We start from the raw sequence: 13,778 nt of genomic DNA, 5'->3' as shown, positions 1-13,778 counted from the left end.
CAACCCGAACCAGAAACAGTCACCTCTCCACACACGACTCTACTACTCCACTACCACCAGTTGATCGGACAGAAAATTTATGGCAAAAGCGATACGATCAATCTCGGCTGATTCCCGGATTCGGGCACAAGCCGGTCGAGTGACAGAGAAGCAACTCTTCCGTCTCCATCTACGCACATTTGGGGGGAAAGGAATGCAAGAGAGATGGTGGTTTCAGGCACATAACAGAAGAAAAAAGAAAGAAACCCTGTTACTGCCTGCGAGCCGGTGCCCCGACCGTTCGGTCACAGGGGGGTGAGTGGGTGAGTCATGCTTTTAAATACTTCCAAGAAGACGACTTCCAGCACACCCCTTGGGAGAGGGAAAGGCCATGGATGGTGGTGTGGCCATTTCGGGATTTTACAGCCGCCGTTCAAGCATCATACTGGATGAGGATCGGCGAACGATGGTGGTGGTGTGATGAGCCAAATAAGATAACACACGCTCAACACTTTGGTGTGCCTCTCTGGAAGAGATCTAAAATAGGTAACACAGAACAATACAATCGCTTACTGGCCGAAATTAATGCGGGTGCAGGGTGAGATATGCTTTCGTTTTTGGGTGAAGCGAAATAATTGCACATGCTTCCAAAGCTACTACACACCATGACTCATACGTACTTACCGCACAACAGTTCAATCCAGTCGATACGGTGGAATGTCATTGGCCGCTTTCATTCGCTTCATCCGCGGTGTGGTGGTGTAGGGAGGGGTGAAGATCTTGTATGAGGGGTATATGGCATCGTATTATCACTCTGGCTCGCTGCAACAGCTTTTCCATCGATCTTAAGCAGAATAATACAATTCCATCTTCCGGCCTTGCCTTTTTTCCTCACAAAATCCTTAACGGAGATGATTTCAACCACTCCTTTCGTCCAATCAAGCAACTGAAGTCATTTTGGCTGCCAGTCCCCGCAACATTACCTCCCGCAACGAACGGGAATCGGACGTACACACGAAGACCCACACACGCAAACCTTCTTAGGGCCCCTTTTCTAACTTTGTCGAGTAGTGAGCAGCTTGCTCGAATCGAAATCGAGCTATCGGAGCAGAGCTGTCAGTTTGTAATCCACTTCAGCTTACGAACACACACATAAATAAACACTCATACACGCCAGACAGGCAACTTCAGCAGCCTACACGCACACAAACTTAAACACACCGACACACTTCGATTCAAACCTAGGCTAGGGTCTAACACATTTATGCAAACGCATCATACAGCGCTGGCTGGCCCAACCAAACACACATACATTCACCATAAGTACAACTACACACACACCCATCTATCGGTGACCCTCCCGTACCGCGTATGCAATGCGCTTGCTGTGTGTATGCGTTCGGTCCGCAGCGCGTTTCGTTTTTGCACTCTTCTTTTGCTTCACGCAACAGCGAAAATATGTCCAACTCTTCCCAGCCTGCGCCTGCTTCTTCTTGGGCGTGCGTGTGTGTATATTATGCTGGGCACGGTGGTACCGTTCGCGGAAAACCCATTTCTTCCACCATCTTTCGAGCTGGTGGAAAGGAAGTTGTACTTCCTCCAGCAGGAGAGCAGAAAGAAAATCTCCCTTCCCAAACAGACAACACAGGCCTTTTTCGCCCTTCACTCCACCAGCGGGAAAAATGGTTGCAATGCGGTTGAAAAATGGCGAAACGAATTTTCACTTTCCCCACACAGTACAAGAACGCTCGCTGCACATTTCACCAAAACCATTTAGCTCGCTTCGACTACACACTGGGCAGCAACTTACTTTTCTTTCTGCTTCCCTACGCCTCTGTATGGTGCCCGTCCCGTTTTCACCGTGCACATAGAATAGAAGGATAGAAAAAAACGCACCCAACACCTTTTTCGCTATGGGCGCAGCACAATCGATGATGGTGAAGTAACTACTGCACACAGTAGGTACATGGAGAAACACGGAAAACTACCTTTTTCACAACTTGAAATGGATTTTCGGCAGCATTAAACTTCTTCTTCGCAAAACTTCCACACACACGGTTGGGTGTACGCAGAAATGCAGAACGCGTTCAGTTAATTCGGGTAAATGCCTATTTTTGCTCTCTCGGAAAACGGCACGCACACACTCGGGAAACCGACTGCACGGTCGCACGGGCACATAGTAAGTACATAGTGGTCGAAATTGAGTTAAATTGTTATCGACCGATTTTGGCCACGCAGAAACAGATGGCTCTTCCACTGTTCAGCAAAGCAGGCGGAGCACGTGCGATAGAAAGAGACGCAGCACACAGCCGCACCGATTCCCAGGCAACAATTTTAACGATATGACAAATTCACACATGGCAAACGGTGTATAGGGTGAAATAACCATAAAAACTAAAAAGATAATAAAAGATTTAACGGGTAAAAAAAGAAAAACATGGATAGAAAAATTTAAGAAATTATATAATCCCCGGATAGCCTGCAATAGACATTAACTATTGAGTTTATAATTCATCAAAACTGATCAATTTTTTTAGTTCTCATGTCTGCCACTACAGCCAACAAACAAACGCGAAACAAATCGATTTGTTTCTCTTGCAACAAACATCTACCCGTAATATTACTTTGTTCGCGCGGCTACACGAGATGAAGTACAGTAGAATGTCGATTATCCGGGAAGCTCGGGACCGGACGGTTGCCGGTTAATCGATTTGCACGGATAATGGTTGAACACGGATAATATAATTTCGAAAATACCGCTAGACACCATAGAGTTGAACAAAACACTGGCTGCTCACTTGACTATCGTTGCAAATGTTCGCTGTGCGTTTGAACAGCTGTCACATTTCTGCGTACGGTTAAACCGTCCGCCGGTTAATCCGCCCCCGGATAATCGACATTCTACTGTATGCTCAAATTGGCAAATCCTGTTCGCAGTTTCCTAGCAACAGTTATGGCTGCATATTAAATATTCTATTTTTTTCTTGTTTGCATGGACCTTTCATTCACTTTCAACCTCTGTAATTTGAAAACCTCTCTTATTCGACAGTCCCATCACCTCTAGGTATTTTATGGCAAATAACAAGGAGATTAAGAGTGTTTGTGTATTCGGAAAGTCGCCAGAAAGCTTTTTTGTGCTCCATCGCATGTGATTTTATCGCAATGCTGTCAAACGTATTTTCGCTTCATATTGCGATTGTTTGGATGATTTTAATAGTTTAACGATTATGAAAAATTAAGTTCGCACGTCCGACGTTATCTGGCAAATCCCATCAAAATGTAAGCACACACACGGCCCTTGTTGGCACGATATAGACCGCGTGGATGTAAGAGAAAATAATATTTGTAAACATCGATCTGTCAAGAGCAGATCGACCTAACTCCCACTTTACCCGTCAGATGGCGCACTAGATGCACCGAAAGGGACGACAGGGTTAGCTTATGCGACAACTAGTTCTCCCAGAATAGGACCAATCAGGAAGCGGTTCAACTAGGGTCAAGTTCGCACAGCTGATCGGGAACAGGGCGCCATCGCTAACCGCAAAATGAGTTGCAAATTAGAACACGGAAAGAAAGCACCAATTTTAAAACAGTTTGAAATCTGCGTGAATAAACAACAGTTTAAAAAAAAATCTTTACCGTTTGCGACTCACTTAATCGAATGCTACACACGTAGCAACAGCCCTTAATCGTTTATTTCATGCAATTCATAGGGAAAATAAGTATAATTTTGGCTTTTGGGCGGCTTACAAATTTTAGAAAAAATGCAGTTTATTGTGAATTTGACAGTACTAGAAGCTACTTTGCTGCTTTGACATATGAACAGTGCTGCTTTGCCATATGAACAGTCAAATTTAAAAATTGTAAGCGCATCTCGGGAACAGATTGTTTGTTTACTGGTTCCCATTGCCAAGGATAAGGGTGCCTTCTACACACATTTCATCAAGCGCGAGCAGACGGTGCCAAAATTGTAACTTGGGTAGCAACGGTTCCAGCTGCCAAATTCAAGCGGCTGCTTTGTTTACATCGCGTCGCTTGTGCAAGTGCGTGTAGAAACGGTTACAAATGGAATCTACTTAATTTAAGTAGTCATTGCACTATTTTTACCATATAAAATCAGACGAAGAACGACGTGCAGAGCAATTGCAAAGGCGAGATGGAACCACCACACAAGGATGACGAGCAACAGCTGGTCATATTCGTGCAAGTTTTAGGCGGTACGTGCGTATATTTCCGATCAACGTGTTGTGTTATGTTTTACACCTTTCGTTTCACATCCCTTCCCAACCCAGGGATACACTTTCAGGAGGAGAAGCAGGGCCGGAAGATAGCTCTAACCGCATCGTTAAATCAGCAAGTGTTCGAGGCAGTCAGTCGCCGACCGGTCACTCCCGGATCGGGAACCGCTTCGTTCGACGTAAAGCTTGTCTGGCAGTGTGATCGATACACCCTGAAATCCATCAAAACCAAGAATACTCCGATAAAGCTGGACTGTTACGAGGTACAGCCATCTGGCGTTCGGTCACCGATAGGAAGCGTTGTGATCCCGTTGCGGTCCGTACCGGTCGTAACGCTATCGCGAATTAAAACCATCAAACCCCGCTGGTATCGGCTGGTTGGCATCGAGAGTGAGCGTTGGCGACGGATAAAGCCCGAGTTGAAGCTGCTGGTTATGGTGGCCGACTCTCAGCATCTTGACCAGTGTCAAGCTCGAGACGATTCATCCACCCCGGATTTGAGTGGCGATGAGCTGCTGATGAAGCGAAGTGCACCAAAACCCGAAACATTGCCCCGCAACGTCGAGCTGCTAGAGGATCGTGGCCTACTGCAGGTCGGCTGCAAAGACACAGAAACGGATCTATTTGTGTTCGAAATTGTTCTCAAATGTGCCCAACACTTGGACCGGCTTTGCCCCGGGACGGACACCTTTCGGCTTCAGTACGAACTGTTCGGCGAGCGGCACGTGTCGATGGCGGAGCGGACGAAATCCGGGTCGCCAGTGTTTGACGTTAAAGCAAAAATTAGAATTAATCTGCGCAGCTCGATCCTAACGCTGGTCGATTACTTTGATAATGGTTTTAAGATTGCAATTATGGTGCTGACCGGTGGTGAAGAGGAGATCCGAGAACGAACCGTTGGCACAACGACGATTGATTTCGTAGGTTTCCTGAAGACAAACCATGTGAGAGAGTTCCAAGAAAATCATCCTGCCAATAGTTACACATTAGAAGCAGTGCGTAGTTTACCAGTTCACAACACTACTACGAGAAAGGATATGAATCAAATCGAAGAAATTGTACCGTCGTTGAAGATAAAATTATCATTGCGATGTTTAGGCAGTGATCGTCCTGTTGCCGTAGAGAAGCATTTAAAAGCCGCCAAAGAAAGCTCTATTCCTGAACAAAATGCTCACAGTGCAAGCACTGAACCTATAACGAAGCCAGATTCGCTTCCCAAACAGCTTTCTAAACCTCCAACGCCGGTAACAGATAATCCACATTGTGACGCAGAACGGGAGAAGATCGATATCGAAAGGATTCTATTGACGACGGAGCAGAATCTGCGCGACATAAGGCACACATTTGCGTTTCGTGTATGTGTTGGAACGGTACGGTTTACATCCGGGCCGGCGTCCGGCTTGTGGCAGCTGGCTTTACAGCACCCGAAAGCGGACACACCATTCACGAAGATCAGGCTCGAGCTGCTACCCGACGTTGCCGTACACGAGGATCGCATCGAGTTTGGTGGTGTCACTCTGGAGCTGTTCTTTTCCACTCTGCCGGATAAGGTGGTTGATATAATCGGCAGCGAACCTTCCAAGCTGACACTAAACGGTCCACACAGTACGTACGCGCTGGCACGACTAGACAACGAAAGTTTGCTGGTAGGAACGCGCGAACGGCAACCGGCCGGTGTGGTTGTGATGATAAATGAAGCGGGAGAAAATGTAGCCATCGCCTCGATTAGCTGCACACTGGAAGAGGTCGGTTTGAACTACAACAGCCAGCTGGGTGTGATACAGGAGGAACCAACGCGCCAAGATTGCTGCCACAGTGCTGCACCACAAACGGCTCACGGGCTAGCGAAACGTTTTGACGCAACGGTCGCCTATCAGCTGGTGGAAAAGCAAAAGGCATGGATGCACGAGCAGCGCCAACAGTTCATGGAGCAGCTGGAAGAAAAGGAACGGAAACATCTGCAAGCTCTGGAGCAGAGCTGGAAGAAGCGACAAGCGGAAACGGAAAAGCGACTTGCCGATCGTTTAGCTCGCGCTGACGCACTGGCAGCAGCGCTGGAGGAAGCGAATCGTAAAGCGGAAACACGCGTTCCGGAAGATGGCCCACGTGTGAAACAAATTGAGCAACAGTTCAAAGCACAACTGGAAGAGATCCGTGCCAAAGCGGTGCGATTGGAGCAGGAGGCGGAAGCGCAAATCGAAACCACCCGTCGGCAGTGCAGGGAACTGCAACAGCAGCAGGCCCAACTGAGCATCAGCCAGCAGCAGCTGCTAGACAGCAACCGGACGCTTCAGAGCGAGCTGGACCAGGAACGTGCCAGTCGTGCCGCGCTGGAGCAGCAGCTGGAGGAAATGGCCGAGTCCAAGCAACACTATAAGGAGCTGTGGGCGAAGCTGACTCGCAAGGTGCACCAGCTGCAAGAGGAGCTTAGTATGGCCCGCACGCCTTACTTTCAAGCTGCCCCGGCAAAGGATGCTCGAAAGGGCAGACGGAAAATAGCCGCCAGTTCCAGTTCTCAGATGTCGGTTGCGCGGGGCGGACCCCGTCAGGGTGCGGGTGATTGTTGCAATGTTTGTGACTGTTCTGATGGTTCGGATTAGTGACCAGGTGCCGTGTGAACAGTAAACATAGAACGGATATCCTTACTATGAGACTGATGTGTATTTTTTAACATAACATTTGTGCCTTTTGTGGGTTGTGGGAGTGGGAAACATCGGGGTTTAGATTGTGATAATAAATATTTATTTTTACTTTTAATAACTGTCTTATCGTCTCATCCAGTGATGGGTATAGTTGGCAAAAATCAGGAGTCGACACCGATCCGACTCCAATAATTTCGGAACCGATGCCAAAAGGTAGTTCCGTTCAGCATTATCTGGAGTTGTTTGGAATCATCTGGAGCCGTCCGGAATCGCCCGGAGTCGTTCGGAGTCAAAGTCGTTCGGAGTTACCCGGAGTCGGCCTTCGAAACAAAGGCCCGACCTCGGATTATTCCGGGCGACTCCGAACGACTCCTGGCGACTCTCCGGATGGCTCCAGACGACTCTGGACGCCTCCGGACGACTCCGACTCCGGTCAGAACTTCTTATTATTCTTCTTTGGCACAAACAATCGCTGTCAGTCAAGGCCTGCCTGTGCCTGTTAAGTCATACGAGTTGACTGTACCACCAGACCCGGTCAGAACTAGTGGTTCCGATTTTGCCGAAGTCGGAATCGTATTAACAATAGCCGGACTCGGATCGGAGATGTGGGTGCGCTCCAGAGAGCACTAGTCACATCAGACTTGAAATCCTATACCGTAACAGGTTCGGTATTAGAGTGTGTATCATGCGTATCGTAAAGGATCATGATTGGTATTCGACAATGGTTTAGATTCGTTGTACCCATGCTTCAACGATTAACACTTGCTTTTCAATGCATGCTGCATGTTCGCCTTCGTAACATGCAATTAAAACATTATGATTTTGATACATTTAAAAGTTTTTCTATCATAATTTTATAATTTTATAGGATGCACCACAAAAATGTTTGTGTACACAGTTTCTTTGTAAACAAAACTCAACAAAAACCTGAAAAAGTCATCCAACTACAGAATACAGAGTGTCATTTTGTTCAGATTGCAATGGAAGGTGGTGTGCTGGTGGCAAGATAAAGAAAGTATATTCTCAAGGGCTTTGTCAACTTCCCCTTTTGCTGTCCAGCAATTGATTTCCTACCGTAGCCAAAAGCAAAATATTTACCAGAGCACTTCAGCAGCACAGCAATACTATTTAAGCGCCCTGCCCGGCCCGTTATGCGCTCTGTTATTCTCTCCATGGATCACAATTTGTCCAGTTACGGTTAGTGTTTGTCTAAAGTGTGCCGTGCGTAGGGAACCATTCGAGATGTTGCCCATCTTGTTAAGCAGTTTTTTTGTTCTGGTCGCCCTTCGGCCGATGGGCGGTGTGTACGCACAGACGACCGAGTACAGCCTAACGTTCAACGAGGCGTCAACCGTTGTCAACGTAAACCTGCAGACACGTGAACTGCGCGTCGTACAGTCCTCCGGCCAGGTGGTGCAGCAGATTCGGCTCAGCGCTAACCTGGATCCGGCGGCCGTCTACACAGAAACGGCCGCCGGGTTTACGCTCACGAATGCCGCAACGGACGGTACCGTACTGGAGCTGGCGAGGGAAGTGGACACGACCGCTTACTCACAGTTTGCCGTGATACGCAATGAGGTGCCCAGCAGCGTCACCAACGTCGACTGTGTCAATCTGCTCGCCACAAATTGGTACGGTGGACCGCAGCAAAAGCACCAATACTGGCCGGTACAGAAGCTGCGGTTCAACCGGTACAGCATGCTTTCGAAGGAGGCGAACAACAGTGCGGTAGGCGATCGGTACTGGTTGAATGCGTACGGCTCGTTCCTGTACGTCGACCCTTGGACGCCGCTGTTTGTCGACCAGAACTATGGCCAGCCGGGCTTTATGTGCTTCGAGACACGAGCCGCCCTGCCGTACGACACGCACGGGACCAGCTACGACGTGCGCTACACGATCGGCGTGGCTGCGGATGCCCGAGCTGCGCACATGGGTGCGATCGAACGCATCCTGGGCAAACCTACGGGGCATCCCGCGGAATCGATGGTAATGGAACCGATCTGGTCCACCTGGGCCCGGTACAAGCGCGACATTAACGATGCGATCGTGCGCCAGTTTGCCGGCGAGATCGTTTCGAACGGATTCCGTGGCCAGTACGAGCTGGACGATGATTGGGAGTGGTGCTACGGGGCGCTCACATTCAACCAAACGAAGTTCCCGAACATTCGCAACACGATCACCGCGATCCGGCAGCTCGGGTTCGCACGGACCACGCTCTGGATTCATCCGTTTATCAACAAGGGGTGCGAACCGTGGTACTCCGAGGCACGGCGGCGCGGCTACCTGGTGGCGGATCATACCGGCAACACGGACACCGAATGGTGGAACTCGGTGCGCGGTCAGGCGGCTTACGTGGACTTTAGCAAGGCGGAAGTTCGCGAATGGTTCAGCGCCCGGCTGCAAGCCATACTGGATGAGTCCGGCATCGATAGTTTCAAGTTTGACGCTGGCGAGAGCAGCTGGACACCGCCGGACCCGCTGCTAAATGGGCCCGCGAACCTTAGGCCCAGCCAGATCGTCGGTGATTATCTGCGCACGGTCGCACGGTTCGGCGATCTGGTCGAAGTACGGTCCGCCCTCGGCACGCAGGATCTGCCCGTGTTTGTGCGCATGATTGACAAAGACTCCAACTGGGGATGGAACAATGGACTGCCGACGCTGATCACCACACTGCTGCAGCTGAATATGGTCGGCTACCCGCTCGTGCTGCCGGACATGGTCGGTGGCAACGGATACGACGACAGCCCACCGTCGAAGGAAATGTTCATCCGCTGGCTGCAGGCGAACGTGTTCATGCCGAGCATTCAGTACTCGTTCGTACCGTGGGACTTTGACGCTGAAACCGTCCAGATAGCGCTGGCGATGACCGAACTGCACCGACGGATGGCACCGGCCATCATGGAGCGTTTTGCACTGGCCGTGTCCGACGGGTTGCCCGTAAACCCGCCGCTCTGGTGGGTCGATCCGAGCGACCAAACTGCCCAACAAATCTACGATCGTAAGTGTGGTGGGATGAGGTTCACATTCTTCCCGATTTGAAGCTGATTTCGTTTTGTTTTTTGGTTTTCTCAATTTTCCCTTAGAATATCTGCTCGGTGACGACATCATTGCTGCACCGGTTACTGTGGAAAATGCTCGAGCTCGTGACATTTATCTGCCCCGCGGCTCATGGACAGATGGCAACAGTGGCGAACTGCACACTGGTCCGAAATGGTTGCGAAACTATCCGGTACCATTGGCCATGGTACCATACTTTACCCGCAAGGTGTAGTGAGAGGTTTTAGGTCCTGGCGGCGTGGTATGGATGTGTTTGAATGTGTCACTTAGAGGATTGATGCGCGATAAGTAACGATCTATAACCTTAAAGTAACTAAACAAATATGTTTGTTAAGATTACACACTATTGGCATGTTTTACTTACTTACTTTACTCATCCGGCGCTGCTTTGCGGTCTTGGTCTGCCTCAGGAGTGTCCGAAAACGCTATATATATATATAGGTGCTATAGAGTCCCAGCTTCGTGCGTTGCGACATGTTCTTTGAGGTGAACTGATTTTTCAGGCTGTAGAATGACCGGTTGGCAGCCAACAACCTTGCGCGCAACTCAATTACCATGCTTTTGCCGTTGCTGACCTTTGACCCTAGATAGGTTAATTCTGGGAAGACTTCAAAAGTGCGTTCACCTACATCTGTACGTCACGCCTACGTAAGTTTGGATTTGTTGTTGAAAGAGTTGCTGAGTTTATCTGCAATCCGAGGTTCTCTGCCGCCTGCTCGATCCCTTGGTAGGCTTCTGCTACATAGGAGAGCCGCAGATCAATGATGTCTATGTCATCAGCGTATGTCAGGATCTGGGTTTGTCAGTGTCATGTTTTGCATTATATTTATTTCTTCACGAAGTGCTTGCTTTATATTATTGCTTGCTTGCAATATTCTACTGACAAGAGAAGTAAAAACTTCGCCCAAGATCGACAATGCTGCGGCGATAGAGTTTTACGCGTTTATTAGTTTAGCACCTAAGCCAAGTGTTTGACAAACTTTTTGAAGTTGAATTTCATTTAAATGAAAGATTCGACTTTTTTTTTATTGATAGGAATATTGATGAAGCATTCAGAAAAGCAGCACGGTAACAAAAGATAATTATTACTATGCCAAATGAACGGCTGAACGGTTGAGTTTGATCAAGTTTTTTAATATTAATATTTTCTAAAATGACATACTTGCCAGGTTTTGAACTCTAAGTGCTGTTAAGTAGATTTAAAATTAAATGTTCAAGTAATTTCAGTAATTTTAGTAATGCAATAATTTCAGTATACACAATACAGGTCAGATCGAATTTTGCTAGGTTAAATGTCTTGACGAGAACTCTACGATTAACGATGTCAATTTACAAGCATATTTCTTACGGATACATATATTTTTATATAGTGGATCAATAAATTGTTTCTTTTAAATTTATTGCTTAGAGTGTTTTGACATATTGGACCTTTGGGAAGTTAATCTTTCGCGATGGGTTTCGGATGATCGTATTATGGTAATGCTCTAACTCTTTATGGTTTAGTGGTTGAGATCTTACTAACTATATTTTATTTCCTACTTCGTGCTCCTTCGTCGTTCGGCATCTAACCTTATGCTAGTATAGTGGTGTGTGTCTTATGTTTATAAATAGGGATCGAGACGCCCGCTACAGACCTATGCCTAATTTGCCTCTTTTAATCACAAACTTAAATCTGATCTTATAATTTAACTTTCTTATTTATTATTTGTAATTATTTAATTGTTTTCATTTGAAATTATTGTTTGGTTTATAAGTTTTTGCTGGAAATCCATGTCTGGTGAAATGATAGTCGTCCATTGTACCTATGGCATTCGGTGAAAATGTAGCGCATGGTTATATCAACGCAACAGCAACTGCATAGTGGTGGGATAGCCTTTAGCAAAAAGGTGTAGATGAGCCTGGTATAGTTAATCCGAAGTCGTGATAGTACTCTCTGATCCTGGTGTTATGAATGATACCTCCACGGCCATGTTGTAGTATTCATGGTTCTCAAGAAAGAGCTCTCACTGCTAACAACCAAATAGCCATTCCGTTTTATTGGCGACGATGCTTCACGGAATAGACGGTACTGCTACACCTGATGATCCTGGTTTTGTGCACTATGTTTTGCGGTCATTTGATGGATGACCTATCAGTACATTGAATGCGTCCAAACAAAAATAAATATTTTACTTTATTCTCTGGCCGGTCTCTTGGTACAGTTCTCAACTCGTACGACTTAACAACATGCCCGTAATGGGTTCAAGCCCCCATACGGATGTGCCGCCATACGTAGGACTTGACTATCCTGCTATGGGGGGATATTCCATAAGTCACTGAAAGAAAACCCCACAAGTGGTGCAGGCAGGCCTTCACCGACAACGGTTGTTGAGCCAAAAGAAGAAGAAGAAGAAGAGCTTTATTGTTTGCCAAAATCAAACAACCAACATATGGCATAGTTATGATTACATGGACGATTGTACACATGAGAAGATAATTTAGTTTTTACGAACTACGAGTTTTTATGAACGGCCTATACGGTAATGCCTGCATATATAGGCTTTTGAGACTTATTGATTACCACACACCCGAATTGTCAAGTCTGTCCTTGTTACGGGGCGACGACAATCCATATGAGGCTTGAACCCACGACGCGCATGCTATTAAGTCGTACGAGTTGACGGATGTACCACGGACTGGACTAAAAGCTGCCTAAAAAATGAAAAAGGTGTTTATGTACGGTCCGAAAAGAGTTCTTCAAAACTCGTAAGCCATATTGATGTACAATTTTTTACTTTTTGATTTGTCAATTGATCAAATTCATGATTATGACACAAATTTTAGATTAAGTTAATCCTTAAAAGAGCAACAGCATTTAAGATCCTTTAAAAGCATTGTAAAGTTTGTTGCATTGTCAAGGCAATAAAATGACTAATGGAGCAAGTTACCTAATCATCTATACACCAATATTCAGTTTACGTGACAAGAACTCCAACTCCGAGTGCAATAGTCAATAGTTAAGTGAATGAGCAAGTAAAAAGCAAAACTGATCCAAATAAGAGAATACGATTACCCAAAACTATAATGTTTCAACGGTGGCCCGAAAAGTACGGCTTTAAACAGCCGGCAATGACGCATCGGGTGAAAATACATAGAAACCCCTCGAACACACTCAACCAACCCTAACCACAAGTGGGGCGATGATGTTGAGTGCTACCAAAATAAGAGAAAAAAAACAAACTTTTTCACCGGCGACTAACTGGAACTTGAAGCCGTGAAGGTCGTTAAAAGCGTTTGCCCCCTCTTTGACGATCATTTGACGGTTGCTGGTTGGATCAAATCTCGGTCAAAACTCGCATGCCGCTCCACACGTGTAATGTTGTTGCTGTAGTTGTGCTTCCAATGTGTATTTCTTTCGGTTTAGCCACTCCGTTTGTAACTGCGCGGTTCGGGGTTCGGGCGTGTGTAAGTGGCCCCGCTTGAGGATCGCATAACAACGACAACGCGGTTTAGTGCAATGTTGCGATGTTGTTACGCACCCCTTTAGCCGAGCACAAACAAACACATACACATACACATGAACCATCCAACATCTCACAGTAGAGTGTGTGACCAAGGCGAAGAGTTCATATCGACCGGATGAAATCACCCCCTACGCTGCACCCATCCGCAAGCGATAAAAGGGTGTTGTAAGCATCTCTCTCTCTCTCCCTTCCTGCGGGGGTTGCTTGCTGTTTTGCGGTTCTTTTGCGGGTTTTGTTTTTATACGGTGTGCGCTCCCCTCCTTGTTCACCCACTGTGCATGTGTGTGTGTATGGGTGGTGTACGGGCACGTGAATGTTTGCTCCACCGGAGCACACTAAAACCGGGTGACCCACAGCTT

At 47.1% G+C, this 13,778-nt stretch overlaps 3 protein-coding genes and 1 long non-coding RNA gene across 18 annotated transcripts in view; 2 read left to right on the top strand and 2 right to left on the bottom strand.

Annotated features, from left to right (window-relative positions):
* LOC120948723 (casein kinase I) overlaps positions 1–2,251 on the bottom strand; it is a 79,525-nt gene extending 77,274 nt beyond the window's left edge. For 5 of the 15 annotated variants that reach the window (XM_040365378.2, XM_040365379.2, XM_040365384.2 and 2 more), the window contains exon 1: positions 1,968–2,174. The gene's annotated coding sequence lies outside the window, so the exon portion shown is untranslated. Of the gene's footprint in view, positions 1–1,967 lie in introns of all 15 variants that reach the window. The other 10 variants (XM_040365375.2, XM_049605884.1, XM_040365385.2 and 7 more) reach the window with 5 other exon arrangements.
* A 1,646-nt stretch (positions 2,252–3,897) lies between these two features.
* On the top strand, positions 3,898–7,150 carry LOC120952387 (centrosomal protein of 120 kDa-like). Its single transcript, XM_040371688.2, has 2 exons — positions 3,898–4,196; positions 4,272–7,150. The coding sequence occupies exons 1-2, from the start codon at positions 4,136–4,138 to the stop codon at positions 6,815–6,817; spliced, it is 2,607 nt and encodes an 868-aa protein (XP_040227622.2). The 5' UTR covers positions 3,898–4,135; the 3' UTR covers positions 6,818–7,150.
* Positions 7,151–8,005: 855 nt separating this feature from the next.
* Positions 8,006–10,255, top strand: LOC120950953 (myogenesis-regulating glycosidase). The gene is made up of 2 exons (XM_040369390.2): positions 8,006–9,857; positions 9,943–10,255. Exons 1-2 carry the CDS (start codon positions 8,102–8,104, stop codon positions 10,128–10,130), a joined length of 1,944 nt encoding a protein of 647 aa, XP_040225324.2. The 5' UTR covers positions 8,006–8,101; the 3' UTR covers positions 10,131–10,255.
* On the bottom strand, positions 10,041–13,652 carry LOC125906569 (uncharacterized). The gene is made up of 2 exons (XR_007451932.1): positions 11,551–13,652; positions 10,041–11,344 (listed from the first exon to the last, which is right to left on the bottom strand). It is a non-coding gene; the product is annotated as an uncharacterized LOC125906569 (long non-coding RNA).
* Between the last annotated feature and the right edge of the window lie 126 nt (positions 13,653–13,778).

This window comes from Anopheles coluzzii, chromosome 2, assembly GCF_943734685.1.
Source record: "Anopheles coluzzii chromosome 2, AcolN3, whole genome shotgun sequence".
Classification (NCBI taxonomy): Eukaryota; Metazoa; Arthropoda; class Insecta; order Diptera; family Culicidae; genus Anopheles; species Anopheles coluzzii.
Note: the sequence above shows the minus strand (reverse complement) of the source record. Positions and strands in the feature narration are given on the sequence as shown.